Here is a 17,556-nt window from a genome sequence, read left to right on the forward strand (position 1 = left end):
CTACAAAATGTTATGTGTGTAATTTCTTGTAAAGAAAAAAACAAAACAAAATAAAGAACTTCATAAAATCATTTGGGCCCATTATCCCTGAAAGTTCTGATAAGAAAAAACAGGGTGGGAGGAGGCCGAAGCAACCTAACTATTACCCTAATACAGGACAGAGCTGAGGCTATAAAGTGGAAGCATAGTAGTGCCTGGCGGTGGGCTATTTCCAGGGAATCGGTGCTGCATTAAACTGTGAAACTGGGGTTCCACCCTAAATCTGGAAACAGCTTTTCAAGGACTGCTTCTCTCTTGCCCTTTTTGCTTACATCATTAAAAGCAGCATTTTAATCCATCTGGGACTTGGAAAATACTGATTTCAATCCAACTCGGTCAGGAAAAAAAAATAAAGACTGATTTTCCATCCAAGTCATGTAGTCTAGTTGGAGTGCATCCCACTCACGGACACCTTATTGTCTGGATCCACCAAACCTTAATCTTGAGGCCCAGTGAAAAGGAGCAAACAGGACACTAAGATGCTGCTTCAGCTTTCTGTTTTCCCTCCTCTCTTTCCCCCTTTAGATGAATGCTGAAGAGAACTGTCTGTCCACTGATGGCAATCTTGCCTCACAGAAATCATGAAATCAATGCCAGTGTTTTGTGTTTCCCCTAGGGAGAGTGAGTAACTAGGTGACTAAAAAATGTTTAATTAATGAATGTTCAATAAAGGATACCATCAAGAATACATTCTACTGGAAATGGAGATGTGTAGCCTATTTAGAAAATGAGTGACAACAACATAGTTAAACCCCTAGTGATACATTGGTATCTTTGGGATATTCAAAGAGCCACCGGAAAGTATTGCCCATTGAGTAAGATACTTATGGGGGGTCTATGGGTAGATTTGGCTGTGGATCACACAGAATGAGAGATATGCAGGGAGATCTGTTCCCATGGAGGAGTGAGGTCACTATGCCATCTAAGTACCTAAATGTGTGTAATGCAATGTCTCGTATAACACTCCTTACATCACTGAAGTCTCACACTCAAAGTGTCTCATCAAAGGACTGGCATTTTTGTTCTTTCTATAAAGGATTGATGGGTTAATGGGTCATCTTCAACCTGAAAGCAAGAAGGCCAGAATGGAAAAAAGCACCGTGTTCAAAAGCTGGAGATATAAATGGGCAGTCATCAAAAGAACCAATCTAGTGAAGGAAAGAAATGTAGAGGGGATGTTCAGGCCACTGCCAACAGAGAGGCAAAATCTAACCTAAGGACCCGTTTTTTCTCCGACTGAGCAAAGTCAGGGTAGGTCACTGAATGTGTGTGATGCCCAAGTCAGGCACCCATGAGAATTCAGGAAAGTTCTGCTGTTTTTGCCATTGGGATTTGTCAGGGGCTTGCTGTAGTCTGATGCTGGGAGTACTTTGAACATTGAAAAGAACAAAAAAAGCAAACAACTCCCCCCGAAAAAAGAGATATCAGCAGGGGTGCTTAGTAAAAAGGGGGACTGGAGACAGAAAACCTTTTGTTCCTAGAGTTCGTTTCATGTCGAGATTGTGAGGTGAATGGCTTTGAAATGAAGCGGGTGTATGAAGGAGTTGCTAGGTCACAGGAAGCAGGACTGTCAGAACTTGCTTTGTGGGGCAGATTTCTTTCAAAATTGAGTTAATCTTAAAAAGAATTTGCTCTCTTTTTCCCTCTTGGATTTCTTTTTTTTGGGGGGGAGGGGGGAAGGAGATGAAGTTTGGAAGAGAGGATATTTTTCTCCCCGTTTTCCCACCCCTTTTGAGTTAAAAAAAAAAAAGTCCCATTGCATTAAGCCTTCTTTGTCAGTCTTTTTAAAAGTTAAGAGGTGGGGGCGGCATCATTTTTACCTTGTTCCGCTGAATCTCTCCCCTCTAGCCAATGAGGGGACCGCATGCAAATGAGTTCGGTAGTCAGCCTGCCTCAATCAAAACAATGAGCTCAGATACATAGGAAACTTAGTAGTGCCGAGAACTCGGCAGATTCAAGTGGACAAATCAGCCTCAATCTTGGGACTATTCTCGTTTTGATTTAACCCAGCACTCCATGGAGAGGCAGATCCTCGAGCCTTCAATGCAGTCTCACTAGTTCCAGAAAGCGATTGAACTTACTGCTGCAGAAATGAAGTACAAGGTAAAAGAATCCGCCTTTTTGCAGGTTTCTTGCTAAGCTTGTTGATTTGCGTGTGCCTGCGGCATTTCTACTCTGCCTTCTAAAGAACCCTCGGTTGGGGGTGTGAGTACCTGGAGTTCCAATACCAGGGGCTGCGTTTATCTGAGGGGCTCTGTCTAGAATCCCGAGCGATTCAAAGACCCTCGGGGACCAGTCCCCTCCGAAAGTGATTGGAGGAATGACTTGCTAGAAGGTTTCTCTTTGAGCCAATTTAAAAGTAGCGGGTAAAGACGGATAGTATTATCTGTGACTAGAAAAAGAGTTAACTCAAGTCTACTCTACTTTTTACCCTCGGGAGCCTCCAGGGCTCCAGAAAGGTATCTCTCGGAAGGAAAATGAGAGCTGCTGGATCTGGAAGCTGGCTTCCCCTGGAGATTTGTTTCGGGTTCTTAAAGTGCTTCGCTTTTAGGCAGAGAAAGCAGTGTGCCATCTGTGTTTCAGTGAGAGATACCAAAACCCCAGGCATCTAGACTGGGTTGTTGATGAAGCAGTTTGACATCCCCTCCCCCCGGTCATGTGGCAAAGTCTGGTAGCATCAGATTCTTTTCTGAAATGATGACCTGAGAGCATGCTCAGGTGTATTTCTTTTGCCTGAAAATTCAAGGCAGAAGCTTTTTTTTAACCCCTTGCGTGGAGAGTTATTGTTCCTAGCAATTTTGCCTCTGCACTGATTCTTGGCAAAAGAAGGCTAGAACTTGCTCTGCCTCTCCCATTTTATTGTATTCATCAGTGTTAGGGAATGAGTATGCAAACCTTACCTAAAGTGAAGAGCAGTTATGCTGGGGAGTGTGGGGGGGGGGGGAGGAGCAGCCCACTTTATGCTGACTGTACATGAGAATTGAGTGTGAATTCTTTGAATCATGAATGTTCATATTCTAGATTATATAGAGCAATGGGAAGAACTCCTTAGAGGTGTTTAAAAAGCTTTGAAATTTTTTTTTAAAGGTTACTCTTTAAGCTGAGTTGGGGTGATGAGTAGACACTGAGTCCCTGATACTTCTTCATTGCAACTTTGTATTTGATTTGTATTGATTGACATTCTGTATTGTGCTTGTTTGGAAAGTCCTTTTTTCCTTAGAATTTGAATTGCTTCTTACCCTAGGTTTTTGACTGTGCAGGTTGTGAATAATCTGTTCTAACTAATATCTGCTAGCAATAGGAATCAGTTATGGCTATGCTGTTGGTCGCTTTTTGATTGTCTGCATTAGTGGAGAAAAAGTAATGCAAAACAGCTAATCATCCCTGGATGGTTTTTACTGTAAATGTGATTAAAGAATCACAGTGCAGGAAGGAGTTCACCTATTCCAACCCCCTCAATTTACATATGGGGAAACAAGCCCAGAAGGACTTGTTCTCTAATAATCAGCAAAGTTGAGGCTTGAATACAGTTCTTTTGACTCTGAATCCAGGACTCTTGCTATTCCACTTTATCCTCTCTATTTTCTTGTCAGAAATTGAAGCTTCTTGTCTCTTTCTGTCTAGGTCAACATGCAGTATTTAAATTCATGTCTGTATTCCACCTTCCAGTTAACAGTATTGTTTTATGTAACTAAAAGAAACTCTTCCTGCCCACTGAAATTTTGTAAAATAAGATGAGTATTTCCCCTTTGATAAAATTGTAGTCGACCACACCAGGGTAGGCTTCTTGGAGTGATTTTCTCCTCTAATGGACATAAGCAATTCCTGAGCCATAGGGCTTCCTTCAGTAATTTACAGAATCAACCAATCAGTTAAAAAAAAAAATTTAAGGACCTACTGTGTGGGGAGGAGCTTCATTTCTTTCTTTCTATTTTTTTTTTGCTTTTTGGAGGGCAGTTGGGGTTAAGTGACTTGGCCAGGATCACACAGCTAGTCTTTTTCTTACGTGTTTGAGGCTGGATTTGAACTCAGGTCCTCCTGACTCCAGGGCCAGTGCTCCATTCACTGCGCCACCTAGCTGCCCCAGGAGCTTCTTTTCAGAAAGGGAAAATAAGTCTGTATGAAAATACATGTATGAAAATTAACATGCAGTTAATAAATATAGATGTACATTGGGCTACATTTATCTGAAGCTATGCCAAGAAACTTGATCTGAGAAAGATAAATTATTTCATAGTCTTATGTATATTATTTACTAATGATGGATTTTAACTTTAAAATCTTTAAGGAAGGACTAAAATTCCTTTGAAATCTGTGACCTTACACTTGCTTTACTTTTATTTATGGGAGATGAGGGATAAATAAGTCATCCCTGTAACAGTGGCAATTACTATTTGATATCCATGGAGAATTTTACTTCTGTACAACAATCAGAATAGATGACTTTAGGTTACAAAGTGTTTTACATAACAGAGAATTTGACTTTGTATTGGGAACCTGAATTCCAATTCCATATCTGCTACAGACTTTTGCAAATCAATCTCTCTGAGTTTATTTCTTTATCTGTACATGAGGGTGTTGTACTAGAGCTTTCTAGAGCCCCAAATCTGATGAACTTGTGATTCTTACATGCAATCTTGTGAGGTATAAAGGGTAAGTTTTATCATTTCCATTTTTCATGCCAGGAAAGTGAGGACCAAAAAGGTTGATTAAGGTTAAGTCACTAGAGGCAGAATCAGTATTTGAACTCAGCTCTTCCGATCCCAAGTCACTAGATTTCTGGGTTCTGTTCACTACACCACAGTGCCTCCCTAATGAAACACCTCAATGATAATTAATCTGATCCCTCTGTAATTCCTTTCAAACTTCCACACCAAAAAGAAAAAAAAAAAGAAAAGAGGAAAAAAAACTCTTCACAGTGGGATATGACCCTATGTTATGGGAACCCATCAAGTATTATGAACATGAAACGAAATGCTATTTGGATGAAAAATTTCCCTTCTTTGTACTGTTCATTTGCCTCCTGTAGTTAGAAGTGGTGAGTTTTGTCTGAGGAGCTGATTTATGTAACTAGATGGAACAGAGTACTAAACAAAGGGACCAGAAGAAAATACTGTATGGAGAGTGTCCAGTTTATAGCTTACATAAAGTTTCTTGCTTGACTGGTGTATTTACTGTTCCCAGGAAATTTAAACTACTTTATTTAAAAGTATTCACGCAGGACAAATACCCATAGGCTATGCCCAGGCTATGCAAACTGGCATGTAGATTTGGCAGTTATTGGGTTAATTTTATTGGTATACACTGTTAGACCAGATGATTACTTAATTAGAATCAATAGTGATGTAACTGACTCTATATATTGCCCCACTCCATATTTACAAATTTGAACCCAGATAGGGCCTTTAAAATCCTCTGATAATTCAGAACCCATAGCTTTAGGGGGTTGATTATTCCATATTGTTCCCAATAGAGATCATATTTACTAGACATTAGCCAAATGCCCCTTCACTAGGGTCAAGGAACACACAAGCACAACATTAGGCTGATTTTCAGTTTCATAGCAGTCCTGAGAACAGTGGTTTAAGATCTATGATTTCCTAGCATAAATTGTAAGCATACACACAGACAATTGTTTATTTGTATCCTTTCTCTTTTTTGAAAGTACAGTAGCCATTCTCTGTGTCCAGTTTCTCTTAGAGCTAGTCTATTATTTGGTTCTATGGATAGCAGATTTAGGGATCTCAGTTTCTTAATACTTTTCCACATGTTCTTGTATCTGTGCTGAGAATTCATTAATTCGAATGTAGTACCTTTTTGACTTATTTTCCTCACACCTGCCTAGAGAAAAATTTCCATCTGTGGAGCTAGCAGAGAGGGAGACAGTTGGTCCTGGTATATCCAGGAAGATGAATTGAGTAAGTATATGTACAGCTGTGTTTGACCAAGAGTCTGAGATTTCTTCTTCTATGACAAGGCCTTCCTTCAATGCTGTGAGCACTCAATAAATGCTATTTGGCTGACTTCTAAGACCTGCTCCTCCCTTGACTTCATCTGTGACCTTGCCAATTTTCTGAACTCCTTCGTCTCTCTAATTCTTAAATTCTGCTGGCTAATTTATGCCATAGAAGGATTTTTTAAAAATTCATCCCTGTCAATCATCTGAGCATGGAAAAAATAGGCATACATTAACAAGGTGATTGAGAAATTCTACAACCTGAAATTCTTACAGAGTATCTTGCAAGGACCAGCCACAGACCAATCAGCAAGCAAGTTTTAATTAAGATTTGGCATCATGAAAATTGCTTGAGGGGTCTTTGAGACATTTCCTGTAATGTGGAATATGCAAATCTGATAAGAAGGAATGAAGGAGAAGGATGTCTTTGCTGTAGTCTGTATTGATCATTTACTGCTATTCAATCCCAGTATGCTCCCTGGTATTTTGTTTAGGATAAGACTTTAGATTTTTCCATATTTTCTAAAAGTTCTATTGCATGTACTCCAAATTCTCTTTAATGAGACCTTTAAAAGGACTGAGTCACCTTTTATTTTAAGAATAACCTTAAAATAAAAGCAATAGCTATTTGCATAACATCATTATGGAAAATCATTAACATTTTGGTAGCTGAATTATTCAAGTGTCAGTGAACTAGAACACTTTCCTAGATACCAAGGTGATGTGCCCATACAACCCAATTTAGCAGGCTGCACAGAGTGTAACATACCAAGGATTCCTTCAGCATCTTTTCATTGCTGGAATACACATCAGTCCAGTTCTCAGAATTCATCAGTGACTTCCTGTCTGCTTCACAGTCTTCTAAAGAAATCTGTCTCCTAATTCTTAAGATCCTTTGTTGTTTCCCTATCCCTCACCTCTATCCCTTGCCCACCTCATCTTACATTTTTCATTCAATTTTCTATGGTCCTCAGACAGCAGCTTCCTCATGCTGTCTTTCTCTCTCTCTCTTTCTCTGTCTCTCTCTGTCTTCTCCCTCACTTTCCCTCCACATACACACACTCTTGCATGTACAAACACAATTGAGCCCCTTAAGACACAATCTTGTCTTATCCCTTTCCTTTTCATCTTCCATGGAGGAAGCTTACTCCCATCACTTGACCTTGCCCCTGTCCCTTTATGCCAGTATGACTGTTGGGGTCCAGTCATGTTCCAGAAGTAAAATCTCCCTACTCATCCACTCCATAAAAAAATGTCTAAACATTTGTTTCTCTAATTTCCTTATAGTCCCTAAAACAGCCCTTTACTCTCTTCAGCTCCCCTTGAAGGTAATTACCACTCCCTTACTAATTAACTCCATCCAACCCAATCTATATCTAAATGATACCCTGTAACCTCTACCATGTGCTTGTCTGGGCTGGCCTGTTTGAAGCCAGCTTCAGTGAATTCAAGCAAAGCTAGCCTGTATTTGCAAGTAAAGGCAACCTGAGCATGTGATGGTGGCACCTAATAAAGGGCATGGTACAAAGGGCTGATATATTGTTTTGGTGTGAGAGCAAGACTTGGACACTCTGTGATATTGTGTTTATGGTTGCATGAAGAAAATGTTCAGTTATCATGGGTTATCCTAAGGGTGTGGAGTTGTTCTTGTTGTTAATACCTGTGATTTCATTGGTATGACTGCCTCCAGTAATTCAGATGGACAACCTGCCTATAACTGACAGTTAGAAAGTTACTTAGGGCACTAAAAGTGGAGTGACTTGACCTCAGTCACAAGTGAGTATCAAAAGTAGGACTTGAAACTTTAATTGTCCTTAGGGTCTTAGATCTAGTGCTGGAAGAGACCTTTGGGTCTGCTAGATTTAATTCTATCCCCCCCCCCCCCCCCCAATTTATAAAGCAGGAAACTGAGGCCCAGGGAAGTTCATCACCCTGCTTAAGCCTCAGAAACAGGATTGGAACCCAGGTACTCGAACCCTGGAGCCGGTGCTTTTACCGCTGGACCACAGTGACTCTAAGGCTTGCTTTTTCTCCACCGTTCCCTACATACCCCTAAGTAAATCCTGGATTTACTTACACTTTGGAGATCCAGTCTCAGATATGAAACTGAAGGATTTAAGTGTCTATTATAAAGTCATATTAATGGGTCACTATAATCATCATCAACATCAGAGCATTTGCTCCTTGGTAAAGCTCTATGCCTGGTAGTCATTGTGGAGGAAACATTAGCCATCTTGGAGCCCAGAGTTTAGTTGGAACAATAAGGGAGGGAGAGAACTACAGTCGAGTGAATCAAGCCCATAACCGCCAATTGCCATGTAAATTGTCTAAGAAAGTTTACTAGGATTTTGCTTCCTTTTGGTTTTTTACCCATTGAGGCAGACGGGGGAGAGACCAGGGCAGGAGACAAGTTTCGAGGAAAGTTCAGGGTAGACTACAATCTTTATCCTATTTCAGCCAATTAGAGTGACGCAAATGTGAAGCATGAGATCTTGGTTCTTGGTTATCTATTTTTAGATAATTTTCGGGGTTAGAGAGAAATCTAAACAAATTGGCTTGAGATGCCAGCCATTAACACTGTGGCACCACTGTGCAAGTAACATATAGACTTAATTACTAGGACTGTTTGCCAAGACAAACAAAACAGTGTCACTAGGACAAAATACTATATTTCCCAGCCTCAAATGCCCAAGAGGAGCTGCCTGTCTCCTAGGCAATGAATGACTACAAAGCATTTGGCCACGGAAGGAGAAAAAAAGGGAATGTTTGTACTTTGCCAACCCCAAACCCTCTATCTTGTTTACCCTGGACATTCCAGAGGCCTTCCCATGGTCGTTAAGGTATAGAGAGGTTTCCTGAGAGGTGGGCACTTCTGTGGACTGCTTTTCACAGGCCCAGGACCAAGCTGAGCAGTTCCACTGACCTGTCCTTAGGTGTCCCTGTTAATGTTCTCAGTCCTCAGCCCTCAAAAAGCATACTTGCATTCTATAGGCATAGCTAGGGAACAGCCTAAGAGTCCTTCACTGTGTTGGCACAATGTAAGGAAGGGAGTACAAATCCCGGTATTAGCTGTGACTCTAGAAAATGTAGCAATGGAGTAGATCAAAGAAGAAGAAAGAAGAGTATTTTCTTTGGGTTTGGGGTTGGGTTTTTTTATTTTTTAATTTCACAATCCTTAAACTGAAGCAAATCCTCGCAGTCATATTGCAAAAGCAGGATTTCTCTGAAAATATCTGGGGCTTCCAGGTTTTAGTTGTTACACAGAGTGCTTCTTATGTGGTATTTTGGTGGTTGTGCTTACCAGGAAGTCAAGAACCAGATCATTGCTTTAAAGAACGAACAAGTAAATATGTGTAGGACGCATAGATGATAAATGCCTCAGAAACTCCAGGAGGATCTAGTTTCCACTTGTGCTTTGACGTTGGTTTTTTCCACTAGGCTTAATCTTGATTTTTTTTCCCACTTCTTCCTCTGCTACTGTGGTTTCTCTCATGGCTCTAGGGGGTATAGTGAAAAGAGAGCTGGTCTGGGAGTTAAGAGAGGAGTTTGAGTTCTGGCTTTGACATTTTACTGGCTGTGCGATACTGACCAACCCATTTGATTCTCCTGAGCCTCAGTTTCCTTTTCTGTAAAATGGATGTGATACCTCATGGGGCTATTGTGAGTCTTTATAAATAAAAACTCATATAAATATGAAATCTTGTTATTATCTCCATTGGAATTTATGGTACCGAGGAAGTACTGGTGGGAATATGATTTGAACTAATTCTCTTATCAATTCACAGTGTAACACCTGTCAGTGGTTTGAATGCTGGCCATGATCTGTAATAGCTATGTGACCAAGGGCTGATCATTTAACCAATATGAATTTCCATTTCCCCAATGAGGATGATAATTGTTCTTCCTGACTGACAAGGATAAAGTATAAAGAAAGTTACTATGAACATAGGCTATTCATTTTCCCTAAATAGTCACTGATATGTTTTGTTTTTACATTACTGACATTTACTGATTACTTTCACTCTATGAGATATCTCTTTTAACAAAGTAAAATAATTAACAGTGACCTTATCTGTACACATAGCATTTCATATCTGTAGTGCATACTCCACTTTTTTATTTAAAAAAAAGCAGCAAATCTACTTTCTCTCCCATCTACCTCCACGTAATTGAAAAAAAGGAAAAAAAAAACACATTTCTTTTAATATATGTATAGTCAAGCAAAATAAATTCCCTTAATATTTGTATACAAAAATACATCTGTCTCATTCTATATCCTAAATCCATCCCCTCTCTGTCATGAAGTGCACATTTCATCATTGGTCCTTTGGAATCATGAATGGTCTGTAAATCACCACGGTTCTTAGAGCTTTCAAAGTATTTTGTTTTTACAATGCTGCTGTTTGTGTATAAATTGCTTTCCTGGCTCTACCCATTTCATTCTTCCTCAGTTTACCAAAGTCTTCAAAAGTTCATTTTTATAATATTGATATTACAGTATATTGTTCTTCGATTCTGCTAACTTCACTCTGCATCAGTTCATTTAGGTCTTTCCATGTCTTTTAAAAATTATCTTATTTCTTACATTTCTCATTTCTTACAACATAGTAGTACTCCATCACATTCATATACCACAATTTATTCATCCATTTCTCAATTGATGAACTTCCCGTTCATTTCCAGTTTTTGTGGTTACCCAATAATTTTATTTGGAATGGACTTGCATACACACACCTTGCCAGTTGCTGCAGCAGGGTGAAAGTAATAGAATAATTGACAGGAAGTAGAAGTTGTCTGTTATGTCCATGAAAGTTAGTATCACAAATAAATTTTGGCTTGGTCAGTTTTAAGTTGATTCACCTTTCCATAATCCATCACTTTGACAAAAGCACTTCCCCATAAGATCAGTACAATAATAGAATTCTCATCATCCATATCAGTACTTTGGTGGGTCCAGTGGGATTGTAAAAAATGTGCCAGATTTGTGATCAGAGGCTATGGATTTGAATCTTGCCTCTAATGCTTACTACCTGGGTCCACTTGGGTAAACTACTTAACCTCTCTGGGCTTTACCTTCCTCATATGTAAAATGAAGGGATTTGATTTGAACTAGATAGATAATCAAGAAGGAACCTTCCAGATCTAAATATCTCTTCCCACCTCTACACTGTGCCCACCCCCATCCCTTGAAGTAATGTTGCCACTGCAGTCAAAACAGGGGATGAATGTGCCACCAGGGTCTCTTCCCTCTGTCCAGTAGCAGCAGCATTTAGTGCAAAGCCTTCAGACTGAGACCCCCTTTATTATATTTATTATGATAGTGAGTTGGCAGCCTAGCAGGTTACTGAAGTACTCTACATTCAGAGTACATTACAGTAGCTCAAAAGAAACGTGAGATACACAAATTTAGAGACATCTCCATTCCAAATGTTCATAAGGACTATTTATGCCTGACCTGTGGTAGAGACTTCCAGAGTTATACATATATTGAAAGAAATGTTGGTTGTTTTTTTTTTTTTCAGTTAGTTGGGGGTATGTGGTCAAGAAAGTAGATTTGTTACTTTTTAAAAAAAAATTAAAAAGTGGAGGTATGCCCTACAGATGCAAAGTGCTCTTGGTCTGATCAGCAGCAGTCAGACACACTATATGTTGACCCCCAACATCACGATGTCAGAGGAAGGACATCAACCATTCAGAGTGTTCTGTACCCAATGGGACATATCAGTGTTCTTCCATAAAGCTTATTTTCCTTTTGTCACTTCTGATTTGACAAGAAACAGGCCAGAGGAGCAGGCATAGGATGCAGAGCTTACAATTGGCTTGGTCTTCACTTTCATTTGTAAAATGAGTGGCCTTGAACGAAATAGTTTGTCAGGTCCTTTCCAGGTGTACTTTGGTGATAGATTCTATGATGGTTCTTAATTATTTTCCAATTCATTTCATTCAGAGTTAACCTGGGTTATCATTTCCCCAAAAAGGGAGGGGGAGGGTGGAAGAATGTAAACAACACTTCATACCTCTTCCCCTAAATAGCCCCCATTCAGCTGTGAAGTTGGAATTTCTAGCCCTTGTGAATTCTCCCTAGACAATGAATCCTACAAAAGGCAAGAATGTCTGGGGAATAAACTTTGGCTCCCAATAAATGTCATCTTGCTCACTGGGGAAAATATCCATTTATAATACAGAGGACTTCATCAGTACTTATCTTTTTCTCCCAAAGCCCAATGGAAACCTAACCAAAATTTATTTATACATGAGGATTGTATCTATGCTTAGTGCCCTTACCTTGGTCATGGCGCTTGTCAGGAATTTTTCAAATTTAGGTGCAGACGTCCACGTCAAGTCAAAATGCCTTGGATCTCAATCAGCTCTATGGTAATTTTCATTTATAGCTATACTTGACAGATGTTTTTAAATAGATTTGTCCTTGTAGGAATTGAAGTTTATTCTCCCCATGAAGCTGATATATGAATGTTATAGCTGAAGGTCATTAGAGAGATCATCCAGGGAAAGAGAATCCCTTCACAGGTTCTGGAAGGGACCTTAAAGGTCATTCCATCCAAACTTCTTTAATACAAATGAGAAAATGGAAGACCAGAGAAAGCAAAGGAATTGACCCAAGGTGGCAGATCTGGGAATAAGAGCCCATTACTCAAATGCTAGCTGGACACATCTTTCCTTGTACCTTCCCTTCCACTTGTGCATGGTACATTTCTTTATTGCCAAAATATCCATCTTTGGAAATAAGTTTCTACATGAAAAGGTCTATTTGAAATACAAGAATTGTTTGGAACACCTGAAACCTCTAAGCAAGCATCAGGATTATATTTCAGTTTTTCTCTTTTGAAACTTGGAGTAGTAATTCTGTTCTTCATAGCCTGTGGCAGCAGCAGCATCAAGCCTCCTATCCTTACTAAGATCTTAATTATAGACGCAACTTATTTCATGGCTGCAGGGAAAGAACTTAGTTGCTCTGAACCGCCTGTGTTTTTGGCATGGCAGGTGTAATCATGATGAGGTCATTTCATTTCAGGCCAAGGATTCTCATCTGTTTTCTTCTCCCTGCAGATTTTTTTTTCTCTTTTGATGGGGAGTAGTTAAATTCATGAGCTCATAGGAGTACTGTAATAATGATTATGATTTCATTTTATAGGATTATAGACCTTAAAGACTAACCCTTACAGTTTAGAGCTGAGGAGAATTAGGCCCAGAGTGGTTCAATGACTTGCCCAAAGTCATAGCAATGCTAGGATTCAAAGCCCTGTCCTCCAACTCCCCATCTCTTTCTCAATTCATTTTTTTTTTTTGTAAGCAATCGGGGTTAAGTAACTTGCTCAAGGCTACACGGCCAGTTATTTCTGGGCGTGGTGCTGAGTGTCTGAGCCCTGGACTCGATCTCCAGGAGGTCGTCCCAACACTGGAGCCGGTACTCCTACTCGCCGAGCCACCTGGCGGCCCCTTCAATTCATTTCAACAATTATCTCTTAAGCCCACATGGTATATACAATGTGCAGTGCTGAACCCTAAAGGCTGAAAGATAAAATGGCATACAGTCTCTGCCCTCAGGGCATTTATAATCTACTTGGGGGACTTGGGAGGAAGAAGGACAAGTACCCAAATAAGTAAAAGGTAAGTTGCATAAATATTTTGAGGTCCAAACAATGAATGGCCTGCGGTTCAAGGAAGAAAAGATCACTTATGGATTTGGGGGAGAGAAATCAATTCAATAATCAGTTATTAAGAACATAGTGCTGGGAGGAGAGGGCAGTATTGGAAAGGGATCATCCTGGAAGGCGTCAGGTTTTTAAAATCATCAGGGGGATGGGGAGTTGTAATTTAAAAAAAAAAAAAGATCCCTTGAAAATCTTACCATACTGTTTCCACAATTAAATTGAGCTGAAAGTGTCAGGACCTAAACAGAAAGATACTTCCTCTTCATATACTACACCCGAACTACCCGTGTTTCCCCGATAATAAGACCTGTCCCGAAAATAAGCCCTCCCCTTACTGTGCAAGATTCCTCTAAAATAAGCCCTCCCCCGAAAATAAGCCCTATTGAGATTGCTACTGTAGTGAAGGTGATCCCCTGCGCTACACGCTACATTACGGTCCCCCCTGTATGCACCCTCCCCCCCCCCCCAAACGCAAGCTGTGCTCAGAGCTGCATCCAATCAGAGCTGCAGCAGTGAGCTGTCATCCTGTTCTTCCCCAGTGATTTGCTTATTGAATAAAGGTACATTTTTTTGTTCACATTTACCTGTTTATTAAAATTGCTGTCAATGTTCATTAAAATATAAGCCCTCCCCTGAAAATAAGCCCTCTGGTGTTTTTCTGTCCAAAAAATTTAATAAGACAGTGTCTTATTATCAGGGAAACAGAGGTAGTTCATTTGAATACCACAAGATATAAAGTAGTTGTATCAGTTCAGATTAAAGTTTTCTTTACATGAAGGCAACACCTCCTTGCTACTTGTTGTTTGTCCTTTGTTTTCGAAGAGGACCATGGCATCAGGGAAATGATGACATGACTTGCAGTTGACTTTGATTTGAGTGAGGGAGGGCTGTGCAAGGTCACCAGCCTCTCTTTCTTCTCCAGAGCCATCTGGATCCAGTGGCCAGATACTCATCAAGATGACTGGAATTGACTCAGGATGCAGTGGGAGACCCTGGCCCTTTTAGGCTAAGGCCTTGATTGGGTACAACTATAGATGTAATATAAATTTAAGACTGGATGTTTAATAAAATGATGTAATTAAAATCATGTTATATTGCTACATAATGTCTTTGTATAAATATATAAGCATGTGCAATCCTGCCCACTTACCTACTCTTTGAACAGTTTCTTTTTGAAGTTTTATCCCATTTCTCCACCCACCTTCTCTCTCCTACTTTTGAGAAACAATACTATATAAATATGACCCAGACCTTACTCCATAGACACTGTTAGTATTGCTGATAACTAGTAAATTTATTTACCTTCTTAGCCAAACTTGTTTTCCCCAAATAGGACCTTCATTTGGACTTGACAGCTTAAATAGGACAGGGGAAAGCAGGTTGTTTCAGGGAAGAAGTGTTTAATTCCATGTGAAGAAAAAGGTCCTTGCAATTAGAGCTGTCCAACAAATGGGATATAAGATGGTAAGTTCCTTGTCACTGGAAATGCCCAAGCAGGGGCTTGACTGCATGTCCATAATATTGTGGAGAAATCACATCACTGTGGAGAGTATAGGGCTTCATGACCTCAAAGTTCCTATTGCAGCTAAACTAAATACAGATGATTTCTGCAAAGATAGCAATGAAAATAAATAGGCTTTGAACTCTAAAAGGTCAGTAGTGACCTTAGAGTAGCAGCATTTAAACTTTAAGCAGAGGATAAATGGGATCTCATCACATTCAGGTTTCCTTATAAGAAGGTAAGCTAGAAAGCAATCAGAAAATATGATGACCCATAACTTTATCAATCTACCATATTGGCTGTTATTATTTACATGTGCTGGTTTTTACTCAGTTGCATAAAGGTGAATTATGCTCTGTTCTAGTGAATTATAGACCATAACTCCTCTCTAAATTAATCTAAGTTCTCCTACCGGAGTACCTATACCGGTACTACAAATATAGAGTGCTACACTAGTCTATCCAGACAGACAAACGGAGCTGTTCCAATGCCACCCAATAATGTTGGCTGTTTTGTAGCTCCATAAAATTTGCCTGTTTTCTAGGTGACTGAACCCTCATTCTTCACCACCATATGGTTTCTCTAAGATTTCTCTTGACAGAAAAACTATGATAGTAAATTGTGATCATATTTTTAACCCCTTTTCTAATACCTGAATCCCTCAAAGTAGGGCATAGGTCAACTACTGATATCTTCCTAGTCTTAATTCCAGGAGAAAGAGTTTTCACAGGAAGAAAAACCCAGGAAGTATTTAATAGATGATCCTGTCTCTCATCTATTCTCTTCTGTCTCTCTGTCTCTCTCTCTCATTAGCATTCAATTTCATGCATCAAAATTGGGTCCAAAATTAAACATGGGATTCCCTCAACTGAAAAATTTCTCTCAACTGATATTGTGGTATAAACTAAGTCATCACTTAGAAGAAAAAAAAGCCCAACCACTTTTTTTTTTTTGGGGGGGGGGTGTTAAATGTAGTATATATCAAAATGGTTAGTAATATCTCTAGGCCTAAGCTTGATTTATCTGTGATAGAATCATTTCAGCATGTGGGCTTTTCCATTTTTCCTCAGTCCTAATTAAACTAAGGTGTTAACAAACAGCTTTGGGTAGTCTTCATTCTGAGTATAGGAGAGAAAAAGCTGCAAAGCTTAATTTTAGTTTTGCGTTTTAAAAAAAAATTAATAAATTTTTTCCAATTACATGGTAAAAACAATATTTAATTTGATTTTTTTTTTACAATTTTGAATTCCAAATTCTCTTCCTCCCTTCCCTTCCCCCATTCTTGAGAAGGCAAGCAATTTGATATAGATTATACATGTGCAGTCATGCAAAACATATTTCCATATTAGCCCATGTTTCAAAACAGACAAAAAAAACCCCAACCAAGTAAAGTATGCTTCAGTCTGCATTCATAGCTTGATTTTTTAAAAGCCTCTTATAAACCACATAACTCAGTAGTTATTCTTTTGGCATTGTGCCATCATAGACAAGTATGTAAAAGGAGAGAAGGAGCATTTGAAACTCTACAATGTACTCTACTTTGAAGACTTTCAGGTAAAGAGAACTCACGGCCACCTATTCCTCTTTAGAATAGCTCTGTTTGTTAGGAAGTTGCTCCTCACATCAAGCCAAATTTGCCTGTAACTTCTACTCATAGGCCTCCAGCTTGGGACCATCTTCACCTCATCACTCTGACTTACCCCATGTATCCATTCCATTGCCAGATCTTTTTGTTTCTATCTTCACAACATTTCTCATGTACATTTTCTGTCTACTCACACAGCCACCACTAGTTCAGGATCTTATCACCTCTCTCCTAGACTATTATTCCAGCCTTCTAATCAGTCCTCCCGGTTCAAGCCTCTCCCTACTCTAAGCCCATCCTCCATTCAGCTGGCAAGGCGATTTTTCTAGGGCATAGGTCTGACCATGTCATCTCCCTACCCAGTGAGCTCTCTGTTACCTCCAGGATCAAATATAAACTCTTCTCTTTAACATTTAAAGCTCTACTTAGCCTGGTCATTTTCTATCTTTCCAATCTTTTTTTTTTTTTTGCTTTTTGGAGGGGGAAAGGCAGGGTAATTGGGGTTAAGTGACTTGCCCAAGGTCACACAGCTAGTAAGTGTTAAGTGTCTATGGCCGGATTTGAACTTAGGGCCTCCAGGACCGGTACTCTATTCACTGTGCCACCTAACTGCCCCGTCTTTCCAATCTTGGTAGGTAACACTACCGAGTAGAAGAAATGTATTTACTCTCTTCTATATGCTTTACAATGCAGCTCCTCTGGCCTTCTTGCTCTTTCTTAAAAGAACACTTTTATCTCCTATCTCTCTGTACCTTTGCACTGGTTGTGCCCAGTGATTTGAATGCCCTGTCACCTCGTCTCT

The 17,556-nt window shown here is 39.6% G+C and overlaps 1 protein-coding gene across 1 annotated transcript in view; it reads left to right on the forward strand.

The window, feature by feature from the left end:
- Positions 1 to 1,944: 1,944 nt before the first annotated feature.
- NEDD9 (neural precursor cell expressed, developmentally down-regulated 9) overlaps positions 1,945 to 17,556 on the forward strand; it is a 55,770-nt gene continuing 40,158 nt past the window's right edge. The window contains exon 1 of the mRNA XM_069103481.1: positions 1,945 to 2,142. Coding sequence (XP_068959582.1) covers positions 2,131 to 2,142 — 12 coding nt within the window. The 5' untranslated portion in view covers positions 1,945 to 2,130. The remainder of the gene's footprint in view (positions 2,143 to 17,556) is intronic.

Source organism: Petaurus breviceps, unplaced genomic scaffold (assembly GCF_028583685.1).
Source record: "Petaurus breviceps papuanus isolate PSGF00001 unplaced genomic scaffold, PetGlider_PUasm1.0 582, whole genome shotgun sequence".
NCBI classification, from domain to species: Eukaryota; Metazoa; Chordata; class Mammalia; order Diprotodontia; family Petauridae; genus Petaurus; species Petaurus breviceps.